This window comes from Scyliorhinus canicula, chromosome 9 (genome assembly GCF_902713615.1).
Source record: "Scyliorhinus canicula chromosome 9, sScyCan1.1, whole genome shotgun sequence".
NCBI lineage: Eukaryota > Metazoa > Chordata > Chondrichthyes > Carcharhiniformes > Scyliorhinidae > Scyliorhinus > Scyliorhinus canicula.
The window spans coordinates 4,724,582-4,744,772 of NC_052154.1; the positions used below are offsets into that span (position 1 = coordinate 4,724,582).

At 45.9% G+C, this 20,191-nt stretch overlaps 1 protein-coding gene across 2 annotated transcripts in view; it reads left to right on the top strand.

Moving 5' to 3' along the window:
• The window catches only part of terb1 (telomere repeat binding bouquet formation protein 1), a 192,031-nt gene that overhangs the window by 57,137 nt on the left and 114,703 nt on the right, over nt 1-20,191 (top strand). For both annotated transcript variants that reach the window (XM_038806219.1, XM_038806220.1), the window contains 2 exons: nt 3,416-3,568; nt 5,905-6,036. In XM_038806219.1, coding sequence (XP_038662147.1) covers nt 3,416-3,568; nt 5,905-6,036 — 285 coding nt within the window. The remainder of the gene's footprint in view (nt 1-3,415; nt 3,569-5,904; nt 6,037-20,191) is intronic.

The window sequence follows — 20,191 nt, forward strand, 5'->3', positions numbered from 1 at the left end:
CTCACCAACAGCAGAAGCAAATCTCCCTGCAAGGGAGTCACGGTCCACCTTGTGGAGGTCCCACCTGCCCAGAACTGGTCCCGATGCCTCAGAAATCTGCTGCCCTCCCCCCTACACCAGTCAGCCACATGTTCATCAGATAAATATGAAAATATGTGTTTTGATAGTACTTTTCACAGGGCCTAGGGGCTTTTCATAGTAACTTCATTGAAGCCTACTTGTGACAATAAGCAATTATTATTATTATTATTACTTTTTAAAAATGTTACATATTCATGTAGGGGCAGCACGGTAGCATGGTGGTTAGCATAAATGCTTCACAGCTCCAGGGTCCCAGGTTCGATTCCCGGCTGGGTCACTGTCTGTGTGGAGTCTGCACATCCTCCCCGTGTGTGCGTGGGTTTCCTCCGGGTGCTCCGGTTTCCTCCCACAGTCCAAAGATGTGCGGGTTAGGTGGATTGGCCATGTTAAATTTCCCGTAGTGTCCTTAAAAGTAAGGTTAAGGGGGGGTTGTTGGGTTACGGGTATAGGGTGGATACGTGGGTTTGAGTAGGGTGATCATTGCTCGGCACAACATCGAGGGCCGAAGGGCCTGTTCTGTGCTGTACTGTTCTATGTTCTATGTTTCAGCCAAGCTCTCCATATACCCTGGTGTCAGAATGCTCTGTAAATCCCCCACCCCTAATCCTCAACACACACACGCACGGCTCCCCACTCCACATCTATTTTCATGCAAATACTATTCTCTCTTCCCAACCCCCGTCACCTCACACATTTAGCCAGCAGCCCCTCTTCCCAACTCCCCTCATACACACAGCCACCAATTTATTTTCCTAAATCCACTGCCCACCTTCTCAACCACTTTCCCCACTCACTCAACAGCCCCTCTTTCTAACTTACATCATGTACCCTCACTCACCAATCCCTCTTCCCAAACCCCCATCACTCATGCAATCACCAGCCCCTCTTCCCAACCCCCTCCCCACTCGCTCCCTCAATAATCACACTTTCCAAATCCCTCTCCCACTCACTCCGCAGCCCCTTCCCAAATCTGCACTCATTCACTCTTCAGCCTCTCTCCTCAACACCCCAGCAATTTGAAATATCACAGGAGAGGTGGTGAAAATGAATTTGGGCAATCTTGAAACATTGAAATAGAACTGCTCATAATCCACCACTGCTTGCCAGCCTTGTTCAAACAGCTTGTAAAGATAACTGGAATTGAAATATTATGCTGGTGCCGTGAAGGCTGTACATTTGAGGCTGAGTTTAAAGGGGACCTATCAGAGATGCTGGTTTGCTTTCCAGGGCAGATATTGCTAATAAAAGGTTTCCTCATTTAATGCCATGAGGCCCTGTCTCTAGACCACACAAGCGGTCTCAATGGATAATGGGTAGATGCTCAACAGTAAAATCACTGAGTAGGATTTTGTGATGTCACAAGAAGAGACTTCTGCTGCAATGCTGTTACTATCCAAAAAAAGATGGTTTTGGATGTTGACTAACCACCTCAGTCACATGACATTTTTCCATTGTTCCTGACATTAATGTTCTAAGCCCAGACATCTTCCTCACCTTAATCAATGACTTTCCCTCCATCATAAGGTCAGAAATGGGAATGCTCACTGATGATGAACAGTGCTCAGTACCATTTCCGACTTCTCAGATACTGAAGCAGTCTGTGCCCCATGCAGCAAGACCTGAACAGCATTCAGGCTTGGGCTGGTAAGTAACAAGTTACATTCGCACTACACAAGTGCCAGGTAATGACTATCTCCACAAGAGGGTATATAACCATCTCCCTTTGGCATTTCACAATATCACCATTGCTGAGTCCTCCACCAACAGCATGCTGGGAGTCATCAGTGACCAGAAACTTAACTGGGCCTGCTATCTAAATACTGTGGTTACACGAGCATGTCAGAGGCTGGGAATTGTGCAGTGCGTAATTCACCTCCTTACATTCCAACGGCTGCCTGTCATTTACATAGCACAAGTCAGGAGTTTAATGGAATAATCGCCACTTGGCTGGATGAGTGCAGCTCCAAGAACACTCATCCAGAACAAAGCATCCCTATTGATCGGCACCCCATCCACAAACTAAAACATGACATCCCCCCTCCCGAAAACTGGCTCAGAATGGCAGCATATAAATGCAGCTCCCTTTGACTTGCAACCTCCACAGCCTAAACTTACGAGGACAGGAGGTAAGCAGACACATGGGACTGTGAGTTGCCTTTCAAGTCACACACTATCCTGACAATGGAATTATATCACCATTTCTTCACTGTGTCAAAATCCATTCGGGATAGGGTGGCACAGTGGTTAGCACTGCTGCCTCTTAGAGCCACGGACCTGGTTTGACTCTGACCTTTGGTGACTTTCTGCCTGGGTTTCTTCCGGGTGCTCCAGTTTCCTCTCACAGTATAAAGATGGTGCAGGTTAGGTGGATTAGCCATGCTAAATTGGCCCTTAGTGTCCAAAAGGTTAGGTGGGGTTATGGAGTTGGGGTGTGGGCCTAGGCAGGGTATTCTTTTGGGGGGTTGGTGCAGACTCGAAGGGCTGAATTGCCACCTTCTACACTGTGGTGATTCTATGGGTAATAAATTTTGGAATTTTTAGCAATGCTCATATCCCATGAATGGAAAGAAAGTTCCAGTGTAGAAAACAGCAAGTCATGACTGAAATGCTGATAAAAAGAGTTGCAATTTATATTAAAATCTTCACACAATCCCCATGGACTCCGCTGAAAGAATGTTAATCAAGTAGAAAGGATTTTCCTTGTTACTAATCAGTGCCAAATATGGTCTGCAAGTGCTTGACAGGTTGTACACAGAGCTTTACTCTGCATCTAATTGGCGCTGTGTCTGGCCTGAGAGAGTTTTCTGGTTGAAGTAAACAGTTTTGAATCTACATCAGACATTTGCCACAGGGCACTTATGACTGCTTTGTTCCTGACACTGGGTATGAAAAATAGAAAATGGTTTATTCCCCCAAAACAACCTTCATTGATCTTAGAACATAGAACATACAATGCAGAAAGAGGCCACTCTGCCCATCGAGTCTACACCGACCAACCTAAGCCCTCACTTCCACCCTATCCCCATAATTCAATAACCCCTCTTAACCTTTTTGGTCACTGAGGGCAATTTATCATGGCCAATCCACCTAACCTGCACGTCTTTGGACTGTGGGAGGAAACCGGAGCATCGGGAGGAAATCCACACAGACACGGGGAGAATCTGCAGACTCTGCACAGACAGTGACCCAAGCCGGGAATCAAACCTGGGACCCTGGTGCTGTGCAGCCACTTGTGCTACCATGCTGCCCACCTTAATGAGTTTAATGTTCCCTTCCAGAAGCTAAATTATTAAATTATAATTGCACTTATTATTTCTCTTATTTTTGTCTTCAGCATACGTGCAGGACTACTTTTGCAAAGTTGGTGGCCTGGATGCTCTTGCTCAGGCTCTTGTGAGATTGGTGGACGAATCCATAAATCATCATTCCAACACATATCTGGCAATAGCTGTGATAAAAACGCTGGATGCCTGTATTTCAGAAAATTGTGAGTAAATCAGTAGTTTGTATCTCCTACGGTCTCAAGGCATTCAGGGGTCTTAAGGGGAGTGGGGTGCAATGTGGAAAATCAGCAGGTATCCACTGACTCTGGTTGGATGAAGTAGGTGTATATGAAAGAGAGTATAGGAACTTTGAAACCAAAAAGAAAAAGCTGGAAAATCTCAGCAGGTCTGGCAGCATCTGTAGGGAGAGAAAGGAGCTAACGTTTCAAGACCAGCTGACCCTTGCCTTGGAATGTTTGATTTGGTCAAATAGAGCCACTTAATGAACCTAATTGAATTTTTTGAAGAGGTGATTGAAGAGGTGGACAGGGCAATGTCTGTGGATATTATTTATAAGCCAGGGGCTGGTTTAGCACAGTGGGCTAAACAGCTGGCTTATAATGCAGAACAAGGCCAGCAGCGCGGGTTCAATTCCCGTACCGGCCTCCCTGAACAGGCGACGGAATGTGGCGACTGGGGGCTTTTCACAGTAACTTCATTGAAGCCTACTTGTAACAATAAGTGATTTTAATTATATGGACTTCCGGGAGACTTTTGGTAAAGTCCCTCATGAGACATTAACTAAAATTGAAGGCCAAGGGATTAAAGGCAAATTATTATCCTGATTAATATGTTGACTGTGTCAGCAGATTTAGCTCACTGAGCTAAATCGCTGGCTTTTAAAGCAGACCAAGCAGGCCAGCAGCACGGTTCGATTCCCGTACCAGCCTCCCCGGACAGGCGCCGGAATGTGGCGACTAGGGGCTTTTCACAGTAACTTCATTGAAGCCTACTCGTGACAATAAGCGATTTTCATTTCATTTCATTTTCAGATAGAGGGTAAGGAGATAGGGAGGTTCTCAAATTGACAGGATGTAAGTAGTGGTGTCCTGCAAGGATCTGTTTGGTGCCGCACTATTCATTGTACTTATTAATGATCTAGGTGGTGGTATAGAAAGCCACAACTTCAAATTTGCTGATGATACAAAGATAGGTGGCACTGTAAGCAGTGCAGAGAAAGAACAGTCTAAAGAAATATTAAAAGGTTAAGTGAATTGATATAATGATGATAATGGAATTGGGTGTAAAATCAATTGGCTGGATTCCTGAGACTAAGGGCTGGAATCTCTGAATGCCGACGCCGATATCGCGTTCGGCGATTGGCTAGAGAATCTGTTTTTACGCCAAAATCGGGGGCGGAGTACGGCGCACGCCATTGGGACTGCCTCAGGACGTCAGCTGAGGCCCTCTCCCGTGCTCCGCCCCCGATGGGCCGACTTCCCGACGGCATTGGGCGTGTGTGCCACACATTTCGGGGACCTCGCGTGGCGGCAGCCGCAACAGTGGAAGGGGGAGGGGGTGTTACGCTGACCGGTGGGGCTTCGGGTGGGAGTGGCGAGGGGGTTTACAGGGGCCACTATTTGACAGGCCGGGTCCACGTGGGCGCCATGTTGTATGGCGCGATCGCCGCCGTGCGCATGCTCGGGCACGTACCTGGCAATTCTACATCCGTATTTGCAGGTAGAGCCGGGGACTTTACGTGGCGTGGCTGCTGGCCCTCCACTGGGCGGAGCATCGGTCCAGGGGCGCCGCCGACTTTTTGATCATATGACTGGACACATGCTCCGGACATAGCCTCAAAATTGGAGAATCCAGCCCTAAGTGTTGACACCGGAGCAGGATTTGTGGACTTCTACGACAGCAAAACTGGCGATGACTTTACACTTAAAAAGGATAGAACAGGATTCTTTGTAAATGATGAAAAGCTAGTAATTGTGGAGGTTAAAGGGACTTGTTGTTGCACAGAAAATAATCAAAAAGGCTAATGGAATCCTATTGCTGAAATACAATGGGGTAGAAGTTACGCTGGAGCTGTACGAAGCACTGATTAGATCACACCTGGCGTACTGTGAGTAGTTCTGGACAGCTCACCGTAGGAAGGATATGTTGGCCTTGAAGAGTGCAGCTTAGATTTTCCAGTGTCTTTGGTCTCCAAGGATTAAGGAGGGCCTCTTTCTGGAGGCTGGACATACAGTACGGACCTCTCTTGCCACTGGCTAAATTGCAGGATGAGGCAATTTAAGGGCCTCGTGGCCTGTTGCCCCCACCGCTGGTAATATTGCGACGGGGTAGGTGGTGGGAACGGCACCCACTGGATTTTTTACATTCTTTTGCCTTCAAACATGTCAGTGGGCGAGAGGGGGGTGTAGCCCCATGCAAAAGTTTTATTCCATAGTGAACATTTTATTATGTTTCTAAACTCGCATTCTGTCCTTTTAATATCAAAAAGAAATGTTTCTTAAAGGGAAAAATTATATCTGACATTCTTATTTTCTGACAGCTCCTGCGGCTTCCTGCTTGTCGGAATACTTCATCGTACCCAAGCTTCTAGCACTGTTGATGCAGAATGGCCTTGACATAAGCAGTAAATTGGGCATTATTCTTGCTATTGGGCACTGCACTGATGGATGTGGTAAGTGACAGATATTGTGCAAATAAAGCATTTATATCTTCATATTTGGAAACCTCTTTCATCTAGTAATGAGCTCAGCGCATTTCAGCAGCAAGGATTAAAGTACAATGGAGCTAAAGACTGATGATTCTCCATGCTTGTCATAAGATTTAAAATAAAGATATGCAAATTATCCAGTATTTCAAAGATTGGGAGTTTGTACGTTCCTGAGAAATGAATGTTTTTTTCCCAAAAACTCTATTTTTTCAGAGTAAGACTCTTCGGAAACCCCCTACAATCTCACTTTTGTAAGGGATAACAGAGTCCACACCAAGTTGGTAGAGAAAAACAAAACTTACTTTATTTCACAATTATCAATTATATACAGCTCCAGTAATTCCCGATGGGGCTTTCTCTAGTCGGCGCCTTACTAGTCGACTCTATTTATACAAGATGTGGAGATGCCGGCGTTGGACTGGGGTGAGCACAGTAAGAAGTCTTACAACATCAGGTTAAAGCCCAACAGATTTGTTTCAAACACTAGCTTTCGTAGCACTGCTCCTTCCTCAGGTGAATGAAGTGGTATGTTCCAGAAACATATATATAGACAAAATCAAAGATGCCAGGCAATGCTTAGAATGCAAGCATTAGCAGGTGATTAAATCTTTACAGATCCAGAGATAGGGGTAACCCTAGGTTAAAGAGGTGTGAATTGTCTCAAGCCAGGACAATTGGTAGGATTTCGCAAGCCCAGGCCAGGGGGGGGGGGGGGGGGATGAATGTATTTATACAAAGTCAAGTGCACCACGTTCAGGGTCGTCTGCACCCTTATCAGGGGGGGTTCATATTCAGCAAGCTCCACGGGGTAGGGAATCATCCTTACCCCGGAAGATCCTTCTTGTGGGTAATGACATCCCCCCCCCCCCCCCCAAAGTCCGAAGAATCCTCCGAAGACTTTGGCGAAGGAGGGCGCCGGATTCTCTTGACATTTGACTGGGTGTCAGGCAACGTGTATCTGGAGGGCGAACACCAGCTCCGACATGACTGCTGTGGCAGCTCCTGTTCATGAGGCTGTGGGTCCAAGGCTCCCGAAACACTCGCCTATGTTAACACCTCCGAGTAAACGGCCTCAGCCACCTTGACATCCGACTCCCTTGACGTCCTACAGAAGCCTGAGCTGGCTGCAGATGTGGTTCTAGAATAGGTTTCTGAAGACGAGGTCCTGCCGTAGATGCAGTTTTAGAAGAGGTTTCTGAGGATGAGGAGCTTTTCGAAGAAGCGGTCTCTTGGACCTAATATGGTCAAGATGGTTTCTCATAGTACGACCCTGGGCCTGCACCTGGTAAGAGACTGGCCCTGCTTGGCAGGGGGTAACGCTGGAGATCCGCTGTGCACTGTCGGTGAAGTTTCGAACAAACAGCAAACACCAAGTAACCTGGTACAAATTGCCTGGAAGGACCTTCAGTGGCGGGGATGGGCTAAGCGGTCGGAGGAAAGGTGGCTCTCCTCTGGGAAACTTGGAATTAGGCACTTCCAGCCCAAAGATCGGCTGCTGATCCAACCTCTCCACCCTTCATCTCCAAAGCCATCACAGACGCAGAAATATGTCCTCAAATCCATAAAGGGGCCGAAAGGACAATGTGATCAGCAAGATCCAGAAGAGAAAGTTCAGGGCGGAGGACATGTGGAGCAAGGTGGAACAGGACATGGCAGAGCGAGTCAGATTTCCGACACTAATGCCGCCTACCCGCTAATAGGCCAATGGATAGAACTCCTAACACAGGAGCTCCTTAAACATAGAGATGCCATAAAGATGGAGATTATGGCAACAGTGATGTCGGCGGTCACATATGCCTTGGCCCACATCAAGGAGGTGATGGAGAGGGCGGATCAGTGATTGGAGGCGAGGGTGCGGGAGCTCGAGAAGGTGGCTACTGACAAAGGTGACCGGATCATCTCATTAGAAGCGTAGGTGGCACGTTTGGTGGCGGCACAGGGAACACTCAGGCGGAATGTGGAGGACCAAGAGAACCGGTCACGTTGTCAGAACCTCCAAAATGGGTCTGCTGGAGGGCACCTAGGGCAGAAACCCCACAGAATACGTGGCACAAATGTTGGGTAAGCTGGTCGGGGACGAAAGCTTCCCCAAGCCCCCAGAAGTAGGCAGGGCCCACAGGTCACTCCAGTAGAGTCCAAAATCGGAGAACCACCGCGGGCCATCATCGTCAACCTACACCGGTTCCAGGGCAAGGAGAAAATCCTGAACTGGGCAAGACACGCCTGTTCTTACAAATAGGAAGGGCACACGATCCGCGTGTACCAAGACATTGGGGCGGATCTAGCTAAGCACCGGACTGAATTCAAGGGAACAAAATAGCTTTGTTTAAAAGCAAGGTGCGGTTTGGATGCTGTACCCGGCCAAACTGTGAGTGACCTACCAAAACAGGGAACACTATTTTACCACACTGGGTGAAACAGATGAGCTTGTCCATAAGAAAGCATTGGGAAAGCAACAGCAATAATAGATGCAAAAGAAAAATCACGCTTGATGAAGTTGCCTCGGTTTCGCACAAATGCAATTCCCAGGAGGTGAGGGAGAGGGCAGAAGGGTACCAAAATGGGAAAGGAGATTTGGGGGAGGGAGGTGATAGAGAAACACAATGGGCAGTGAATGGAGAGATTCATCCGGGTGGGGGGTGGGACCCAAAACGTTAACGAGCATGTTAGCTCTGGAGGTAAGGGGGGAAGGATCATGGCGTAGCCCCTAACAGGGAGAGAGGGCCTGGAAGAAGGGGGAGGAGAGATACAACACTAGTTCGGGGGAGAGGAGGGGGAATGATTTGGGGGGTGGGGCGGATGGAGAAGGTCGAGGAGGGGTGGAGCCCACAATGGCACGGGGAGGGGTGGATGGGAGGGACATACCGTCTGGGGAGAGGGATCGGAGGGGAGGGTGGAGTGTGGGCCTAAGTAGGGTGCTCTGTCCTAGGGCCTGAGCAGACTTGATGGGCCGAATGACCTCCTTCTGCACTGCAAATTCTATGATTCAAACACGTACAACTCTCCGAAAAGAGGCATAATGGAAGGAAAACCCCAACATGAGTCCGAGAAAGATGGGGAGGTGCCTCAACAGTGTTGATAGCGAACCAGTCTTTATCCTCATTGCCAGTCTTTTCAAGGGCAATGAAGAGTCCACACCGAGTTGGTAGAGAAATGCAAAACTCACTTTATTTCACACTTATCTATTACGTATAGCTCCGGTAGTTGCCTACTGGGTCTTCTCTGGTTAGTGCCTTACTGACCGACTGTTTGTACAAACTCAAGTGCACCTTGTTAAGGGTCCTCCGCCCCCTTATCGGGGGAGCTTATATTCAGCAAGCCCCACGGGGTAGTGAATAATCCCTACACTGTAAGACCCTTGCCAGTTATAACACTCACCCATGTGGCTGTTATTTGAAGTGGCCAATTATGAGCTGCCAGTACACATGCGAGGCATCACAGCTCAATCTTATTTGTTCTCCTCCTGCGATCTCTACAGATGTGGAGTCTTCAGCACAAGTCTCTGGATAGCGCTCTCGAATGGGAGCCCTAGCTCAGAAGGAATACCAGATCCAATTTAGCTGCCCAATAGCTGCACCATTGGACTTAGTCGACAAATTAGGAATCAAAACTGGAACCCTCTGGTGTGCCTGAGCTGATATTGTATCAGCAAGCATGTGTACCCATTAGCTTATCAGGTTAACAACACAAACCATATTTAAAATAAAATATTAATATTATTTATTCATTCATGTGATGTGGACGTCACTGGCTAAGCCAGCATTTGTTGCCTATTCCTAATTGTACTTGAGAAGATGTTGAAGCTATCTTAGATGGCTACCTACAAAGGACCATGGGAATTATGGCCAACCCAGGACTCAGACAGATACACAGTCCATGTGTATCTGAAACACAGGTAACCAGACCTGTTCAAAACCCCCGCTCGTTTGCATTTTAATGGACCATTTTCCCAGGACAATAGAACTCCACTCAAGCAACCGGTACAGCCACAGACTGATCGGCGCCACTCCCCTTACAACTGCCAAGGTCAATGGCCGCTAAGGGCCCGCCCAGCCACCAAGGCACCCGTCCCTTTATTGGCCGAAATCGAAGAGAGTGATCAGAGCCCTGTCGAACTATTTGGTCCAAGGTTAAGGACCGCCACAAAGAGCGCGAAATCCCAGAGGGATAAAAGACGGTGCAGCCATGTGTTCTGTCTCTTTTGGATCCGACCTATGCCAACCCAATTGCAGCAGGAACAGCCAGTCAAGTTCAAGACCAACGATCGCTACCTGACGGATGAGCCCAGCAGAGACAGAAATCCAGATAAAGGCCTTATCCATTTGCACAGTGTCGGTCGCCCTGAAGTTAAGTATAGGTTATCGTAGCTGATAGATGTAGTTTAACTCGTAGTAGATATTGTGTTTGCATGTCGAGGTAACTCTTGTGTATGTAAATAAACCATCTTTTGGACACACTAACTGGTGTGTGGTCATTTGATCGATATAAGGGAAGGCTTGTGGTTCACCAAATTATTAATAGAGCATCAATGGTGGTTAGACACCTTCTTGAACTGCTGCAGTCTATGTGGTGTAGGTGAATGCTGTTACGGTGGGACCCAGCAACAGTGAATGGTGATATAGTTCCATGTCAGGATGGTGTGTGGCTTGGAGGGGAACTTGCGTAAGGTGATGTTTCATGCATCTTCTGCCATTGCCCTGCTGGTTGGTAGAGGTTGTGGATTTGGAAGGTGTTATAGAACATAGAAGTGTACAGCACAGCACAGGCCCTTCGGCCCACGATGTTGTGCCGAACTAGTCTGAAACTAAGATCAAATCAACCTACTCCCAATCATTCTAGCGCACTCCAATAACCCCTTGAAAGTTCCTAAAGTGTCCGACTCCACTACCATAGCTGGGAGTGCGTTCCATGCCCCAACCACTCTCTGAGTAAAGAACCTACTTCTGACATCCCTCCTATATCTTCCACCATGAACTTTATAGTTATGCCCCCTTGTAACAGCTACATCCACCAGAGGAAAAAGTCGCTGAACGTCCACTATATCTATCCCTCTCATCCCGTACCAGCCTCCCCGAACAGGCGCCAGAATGTGGCGACTAGGGGCTTTTCACAGTAACTTCATTTGAAGCCTACTTGTGACAATAAGCGATTATCATTTCATTTTTTTCATTTCATTTCATTTAATTTCTTATACACCTCAATTAAGTCACCACTTATCCTCCTTCGCTCTAATGAGAAAAGTCCTAGCTCCCTCAACCTTTCCTCATTAGACCCACCCACCAATCAAGGCAGCATCCTGGTAAACCTCCTTTGCACCCTTTCCAATGCTTCCACATCCTTCCTATAATGAGGTGACCAGAACTGCACACAATACTCCAAATGCGATCTAACCAAGGTCCTGTACAGTTGCAGCATAACCTCACGGCTCTTAAACTCAATCCCCCTGTTACACACTATAGGCTTTCTTCACGGCTCTATCCACTTGGGTGGCCACGTTCAGAGATCTATGGACATGAACTCCGAGATCTCTCTGCTCCACATTCTTCAGAACGCTGCCATTAACCATGTAATCCGCATTGTCCTACCAAAATAAATCACCTCACACTTATCAGGGTTAAACTCCATCTGTCACTTTTCAGCCCAGCTCTGCATCCTATCAATGTCTCTTTGCAGCCTACAACAGCCCTCCACATTATCCACTACTCCACCAATCTTGGTCTCATCAGCAAATTTACTAACCCAACCTTCAACTCCATCATCCAAGTCATTGATAAAAATTACAAATAGCCGAGGACCCAGCACTGATCCCTGTGGTACACCGCTGGTGACTGGGCTCCAGGTTGAAAATTTACCATCGACCACCACCCTCTGTCTTCTATGTGACAGCCAGTTACTGATCCAATCGGCCAAATTTCCCTCTATGCCATGCCTCCTTAGTTTCTGCATGAGCCGACCATGGGGCACCTTATCAAACGCCTTACTAAAATCCATGTATACGACATCAACTGCTCTACCTTCATCTATGTACTTAGTTACCTTCTCAAAGAATACAATCAAACTTGTGAGGCAAAACTTACCCCTCACAAATCCGTGCTGACTATCCTGGATTAAGCTGTATCTTTCCAAATGATCATAAATCCTATCCCTCAGGACCCTTTCCAATAATTTACCGATGAACAAAGTCGGACTAATCGGCCTATAATTCTCAGGGTTATACCTATTGCCTTTCTTGAACAAGGGGACAACATTCGCCTCTCTCCAGTCTTCGGCGCTATTTCTGTAGACAGTGAGGACATAAAGATCAAAGCCAAAGACTGCAATCTCATCCCTCGCCTCCCAAAGAATCCGAGGATATATCCCATCAAGCCCAGGGGACTTATCTATCCTCAGGCTTCTCAAAATTTCTAACACATCTTCCTTCTGAATATCTACCTCCTCCAGCCTACCAGCCTGTATCGCACTATCCTCCTCAACAAATGGCCCCTCTCGTTTGTGAACACTGAAGAAAAGTATTCATTTAGGGCCTCTCCTTTTAGTTGTCGAAGTTTTTGCACTGCATCTTGCAGATGGTACACACTGCAGCTGCTGTGCATCGGTGTTTGAGGGAGTGAATGTTTTAGTTGGTGGGTAGGGTGGCAATCAAGCGGGCTGCTTTGTCCTGGAAGGTGTCAAGTTTCTTCAGTGTTATTGGAGCTGCACTCATCCAGGCAAGTGGAGAGTATTCCATCACACACCAGACCTTGTAGATGGTGGACTGACCTTGGGGAGTCAGGAGGTAAGTTACCCTTCATAGTATTCCCAGTCTCTGACCTGCTCTTGTAGCCACAGTGTTTATATGATTGGCCCAGCTCCGTTTCCGGTCAATGGTAATGCCCAGGATGTTGATAGTGGGCAATTCAGCAATTGAATGTCAAGGAGAGATGATTAGATTCTCTCTTGTTGGAGAGAGATCATCAATTTCATATGAATGTGTCTGTTATACACATCATTGTGAGTTCAATTCCATCACCTTCATTCATTGTTACTGTTAGTAAGCAGAAGTAATTGAATTTATTCAATTTTACTGCAAATACATGTGGGTATTTAACCTCTACAAATGAATATGACATGTTTGTTGCTAATATACATAAAGTTCATTCTCAGAAAACCTTGAATGATTACACTTTGCCCCCACCTTGTCATTTTTCTTCTCTGACCTGCTGAAGATACTTATCCTGCTGGGATACCATTCCCAAAGTGCATCTCCTGAACCTCTCCCAAATTGAATACTTGTGTGAAAACCTGGATAAAGGTTTGGCTTGACGTTCAGTCATTAAACCTCATCATGAAGCCTACTTGTGACAATAAGCGATTTTAATTTCATTTCATTTCATGCTCTCTCACCCATGTTATGACCAGGTGAGGAGTGAACTGACTCCCCTGTATTCAACCTCCTCAGTTTGTCACAACAAAGGTTTAAGATTGTTATTCATGAGGATATACCTTTTCAAAACCAGAATGTATTGAACTATTTTTGCATTGTGCAATAAGGAGCTAATCAAAGAAGGTTTTCTTGAGTTAAAGAAAGAGCAAATTTAGTAACACACTAACCCTGAGAAAGAAATAATGCAACATCGTGCACACAGGCATCAGAAACAAAGGAAGTAAAAAGAAGTTAAAAGAATATACAGATGAGTCTCTTTGTCTTTGAGGCAAATATTTTTAAACAGGGTAGCTGATTTGGATTAGCTGGTTTCATGAATGTGGTCAGATGTAGAAGATGTTGCAGTTATTACAAAATCTTGGTTGGCTGGTAGGTTTCTGGTAACACTGGCTTCTGAACTGGGAAATAAACTTGTTCCAAAAGCGACAGAATCGAGTTATCAGCCATGATTGAATGGTGGAGCAGACTCGATGGGGCGTGTGGCCTAATTCTGCTCCTATGTCTTATGGTCTTGTTATAATCTCTCTGAGTAGCTGCAGCCTGGCCTGTTATACTTCATCCATTGTGTATTCGCAAGTGTTTTTTTGGGGGGGGGGGGGCGCTGTCTGTGGCAGCCATTGCTTCAAATCCAGCACTTTGCATTTTAATGTCCCTTCCTTAGCCAGTGAACGGGTTTGATGGGTCTTTGAATTGTCAAAAATGTCTCTCTTTTTTAAAAATAAATTTAGAGTAACCAATTATTTTTATTTTTTATTTTCCAATTAAGGGGCAATTTAGCGTGGCCAATCCACCTAACCTGCACATCTTTGGGTTGTGGGGGCAAAACCCACGGAGACACGGGGAGAATGTGCAAACTCCACATGGACAGTGACCCAGGGCCGGGATTCGAACCCGGGTCCTCAGCGCCGTAGGCAGCAATGCTAACCACTGTGCCACCGTGCTGCCCCAAAAATGTCTCTCTTAACAGTCCCCTGCGGGTGACTAGTTTGTTTTGACCTTCATCTTGGAAGGTGGCCGTGCAATTTTATGTAGCTTGTATCTCATTTAAAATTGCAAAATTCCCCATCACTTGAAATTTTGAAAATCATATTTTCAAAATGAAAGGGATATATCCTTGTGGCACCTAACACCCACCTCTACTTTATTATTATATTGGGGCAGTGAATTCATTTGTTTAATCAGACAAATGAAAAATAATTATCTCTTGTTTTCCTGTTAATTTTCACCAGTTGGAAACTTCATTAATGAACAGGAACACTGACCTGCTTCCCTCATTCCTTGATGTTCTGAAGACAGTCAGGCAAACAGTAGATGGCTCTCAGCACTAGTTAGAGGCGAAACCTGGGAATATGGTTTCCATCTGCTATCTGTAAGGTGTTGGCACATGCTGTTTGTGGTTTATACTTGAATGTAGGAGGGTTGATCAGTAAGTTTGTGGATGATACGAAAATTGGTGGGATGGTAAATAGTGAAGAAGATAAAGCCTTAGAATATAGGGGGTTATAGATGGGCTGACAAATGGCACATTGAATTAAATCCCGATAAGTGTGAGGTTATAGATTTGGGCAGGACAGTAAGTAAAGTTTCCATTGTCCCAAATGAACATAGACTTCTTTTGCCTTGAGGGGAAGATCTGACTGGTGGTGATTTAACCTGAGGATCACCACACCTCAGGCGAGGGGCAAGGTTGAGAAGGCAGGGCCTTCATGAATAACCTCAGCCAGTACGGGAATTGAACCCACACTGCTGGCTTTGCTCTGCATCACAAACTAACTGTCCAGCCAACTGAGCTAATTAGGCAGGACAAACAAGGCAAGGGAACACATGATGAGTGGCAGGATCCTCGGATGCACCGAGGATCAGAGAGACCTGGTTATGCATGTACACTGGTCCCTTAACGTAGCACGGCAAGTGGGTAAAGTGGTTAAGAAGGCACATGTTATACTTGCTGTTATTAGCCGAGCTGTAGAGTTTAAGAGCAGAGAGGTTATGCTGAAACAGTATAAAACATTGGTTAGGCCGCAGCAAGAGTATTGTGTGCAGTTCTGGAATCCACATTGTAGGAGGGATGTGATAGCATTGGAAAGGGTGCATAGGAGATTTATCAGAATGTTACCCGGGCTGGAGAGTTTTAGTTATGAAGAGAGATTGGATAGACGGGTTGTTCCCTTGGAACAGAGAGGGTGGACACGATTGAGATGTATAACATTATGAGGGGTATAAATAGAATGGACAAGAAGAAACGTTTCCCCTTGGTAGAAGGATCAGTGATCAGTGGGCTTAGATTTAAAGTAAGGGGCAGGAGGTTTAGAGGGAATGTGAGGGAAAGCTTTTTCATTCAGAGGGCGGTGGAAGTTTGAAACTCACTGCCTGAAAGGATGATGAAGTCAGAGATCATAACATTTAGGAAGTATTTCGATGTGCATTTGCGATGTGAAGGTATACAAGGCTATGGGCCAAGTGCTGTAAAATGTGATTAGAATAGTTAGGTGGTTGTTTTTAACTAGCGCAGACACAATGGGCTGAAGGGCCTTTTCTGTGCTGAAGATCTCTATGACTCTGTACTGGGGTAAGTCTCACAGTCATTTGAAACCACCCAGTTGATCCCAAGTAACCACATACTGTGTATGTGGACTCTGAATGGCAGGATTTGCCCTGGATTTGATAGGAAATCGAAGAAAAGATGAGGAAGAGTTGCATAAAATCTTTTAGGAACATATACCATGTTCAACTTGAGGAAATGAATAAATGAATGTGATAAAATTAGGCACTAGGACCCTGAGGGCACTGTGGTCACAGACAGAACAAAGGAAAGCAGAAGTTTCATGGCTCGCGGGGGATGGTAACCTCGTGGTCAGAAGGAATCAAAGATGCTGGGGTTACAATGCAAAGTGACCAATTAGGATATAGGGCCAGGTCAGGAGGTGTATAGAATGACCAATGGGAAGCTTATATGTGAATCTTACTGTGATTTTGAATATATCAGCAGAAGTTTCTTTGTACACTCTCTCTCTTTATTCTGGGCTCTCAGAAGACAGTGTGTGTGTCCTGAGGTCCTATGGATTGAGTCAGCCTTGCAAGTTAGTTATTATTAAATGATATGATACCTGCAAATCCATCTCAGATTTTATTGAATCTAGACTGACAGCAAATTAACCAGGAATCCACATTTGGTGCCGAAATCCGGATTTCTCGACAATTTTGCCTTTCATCTGCGAAATCAGAATTGGAATGCTTGCAGACGGGGAGAGGGGAATTATGGGCCCTACGGTATTTTTATATCGATTTTCCTCTGTCTCGTATTCTGCTAACAGTCTAATCACTCGCATTTGATTAGGCCCGATTGCCTCGACGAAATCAAAGGTCAGTCTGATGGATTCAAAGATTTTATTTCAGTCATTGCAGGTATGGTTAAGTTTTGGAATGAGGCGAACAGTTCAGTTGGTGTCTGATGAGATGTTGCCTGGTTACTCAGTTGCATGAGGCGAACAGTTCAGTTGGTGTCTGATGAGATGTTGCCTGGTTACTCGGTTGCATGTGAGTAGCAAATTAAAAATTGGCTCTATTAAATTATACTTTAATTCGGTTAAGGTCTTTAACGGATTGATGTGATATCGCGCAACAGTTCAGTAAAAGACCGCTGATGGAATGTTGGCGCACACTTCAATTCCGTTCTATTCTAATTTGATTAAAAAATTGGTTAAGGTCCGTACCGGGTTGATGTGATGTCGCGAAACAGTTCAGTGAAGGACCGCTGATGGAATGTTTGCGGACAGTTCAATTCCGTTCAATTATAGCTTCGCGAAGATATGGGTTGTTTGAATGAAACAGAATTGGGTTATAAATGACTTGTGTGTTGATGAATGCACGTATACGGATGTGAATTCCTTTGTCTGAATGGAGATCTCCAATGAATGAATGAGTCTGTTTGATAAGAATGTGATAACCTCTGTTCCTAGTTTTGTGAAATGTTGTGTTTTAGGAGGTATTAAAGTGAGAGTTAAAACGGAGTAAGTATTTGAAAGTTCTTCAGAACCTTAGTAATAATGATGTTAATTAAACATAATTCTCAGGAAGAAAACAAAAATTGAAATCAAACTGTATAAATTGGGATTCGTAAATGATTAGTTGCAACTCGGCATAGTCTTGGCTGAAAAAATAAATAAATAAATGGGGGAAATAAATACAATAGTTTCAAATCAATTCGAAGTTATAAATGGCCGGCAGAGCAATGTGCTCTGCACGAAATTCACACAAAGAGATGTTCAAGCAGACAGCTTTGTGTAAGCTGTACTGCATGGCTCCGCAGGGTCCTAGTGCCCGACGAGCACGAAAAGTCACTTGCAGAAATAATGATGTTTACCATGTTATAGACATTGAAGAAGGAGATTTGGAGAATAAAGATATTGGACCAGAAGTTAGATTAAGAGAATTAATTGCAGTATCAGGAAATGAGAATCTGATTGCAGGGAAATATTTAATGAAAAAATTGATGCAGAAAAATTAAGATATTAAAACCAATTGCTAATTTAGAGGAAGTTTGGGTGAAGCTACCAACTAAGACTTCAGGGAACATCATCCGTGAAGCTGTAAAATGTAAAGACAAGATTGTTCAGATTCTGGGTACACATACAGTTGAATTAGAGCAGCATGGTGTCTGGAGCAAAAGACATTGTATCACAATTAAAACACATGACCCAATGGGGGAGGAGACAGTGAATTAAAACCTGTTAGCAGCATTGATTGGACAGCTGATAAAGTTCAAATGTCATGTTTGGATCTTACTTTCATACAAATCCGGTCGTCATCAAAATAAAGTAATTAAAGTAAATGCAGTAGCACTATCAGGAATGTATCAAGGGAAGGTTTTGACCAGATTGGATCACTGGGTGAGCAAAAGGGGAGGAGTTTGAGATTCTTCGCATCTCACTCAGGGGTGCAATAACAGAAGGAGGAGGCTTAACAGGCCACAAGGGCGGTGATTAATGGCCCTCAGTTTAAAATGGTTCACAGTGAGTATCAGGAAACCACAAGTCTGGATTGTGGGGCATTCTGTAGCCCGATTGTTTGGACTCGTAGTAGTCATATGAAACCCAGGAGACGGTCAAATACTGAGTATTCAGGAGAATGGATAATGCATTTGCAAAGACAGCGATGGGATGCTGCAGCCCCCAGGGAGATTTGGGGCATTCAGGTTTGTCCTGATTGTTTTGTGGAATATCAGGCAACTTTAATGATTGAGGTTTGTGACCACAGAGGGGATTTTGAATCCAAGAGCATGGAGCAGTGCAGCACAGGGCAGGCCCTTCGGCCCTCGATGTTGTGCCGAGCAATGATTGCCCCACTCAGACCCACGTATCCACCCTATACCCGTGGGCCAACGGCTTCCCCTCCCCCTTAGCCTTGCTATTGGGACACTACGGGCAATTTAGCATGGCCAATCCACGTAACCCCGCACATCTTTGGACTGTGGGAGGACACCTACGCACACCGGGGGGGGGGACGTGTGGACTCAGCACGGACGGTGACCCAGCCGGGAGTCGAGCCTGGGATCCTGGAGCTGTGGAGCATTTGTGCTAACCACCATGCTACATAAGTGTCAGTGTAAGTGGGATAGATTAATGACAACGTGCAATTACTGCAAGGATAATTTGGCCGACAGCAATGTGACTTTAAAAGGCTGTGCAATCTTGTAGACAAGTGACAGACTTATGGTATCGATTTGTGAGGCAGTACGTGGGCTATGCTAGATGGTACTTCTGGAATATCCAAGCACGGATAGGAAGATACAAATTAAGAAATAGGACCCTCTCCGCCTTTGACCTGTTCGTTTTAGTTTCAGATGAAGCAACGATCATACCGATGAAGAACCTGAACAACACTCTGCAGAAGAATGTTTCAGACAGTATGGGAAAAAACTAATGATACAATTGGCTACATGTTTGAGGGAATTGAATGATAGAGCCCGGAAGAAAAACCTTACGGGTTAGCAACAAATCAAAATATCAAATTATTACTGAATACTGAAACCTCCGGTCAGACATCTCTAACGGGACGTTAGCTGATGGGTGATCTGTGGTCTCCAAGAGGGACGTATTACGCGGAGGAGTTATTAAGGGTCTCGGCAGACAGCAGTGACTGACGAGGAACCCCCGTATTTTAAATGACAGTAGTCTGGAACAGTGCATCTCAAACTATCTGATGTGGCGTACCGGCAGTTTTTCCAATATGCCAGGGACCAGTAAGCGAAACAAGCCAATCCAGGATTACTGTCTCTTTCTTTTCTGGAAACACTCCACGTACACCACAAACTTAGACGAATGTATAGACTAATTTAGAAATCACAGGCGGGGAATTGTGAACCGGCGGGGCGGGCCACTCCGGCGCCGAGGTGTCGGGCTGCCCCAAAGGTGCGGAATCCTCTGCACCTTCAGGTGCTAGGCCGGTGCTGGAGTGTTTGACGCTGCGCCAGCCGGCCCGGAAGGGCTTGGCGCCACGCCAACGGGCACCGAAGGGCCTCCGCCGGCCGGCGCGTGTTGCCGCATGCGCAGGAGCGCCAGCGTGTGCTGGTGTCATTCCAGTGCATGCGCAGGGGGGTTTCTTCTCTGCACAGGCCATCGCGGAGGTTGACAGCAGCCGGTGCGGAGGGAAGGAGTGCCCCACGGCACAGGCCCGCCCGTGGATTGGTGGGCCCCG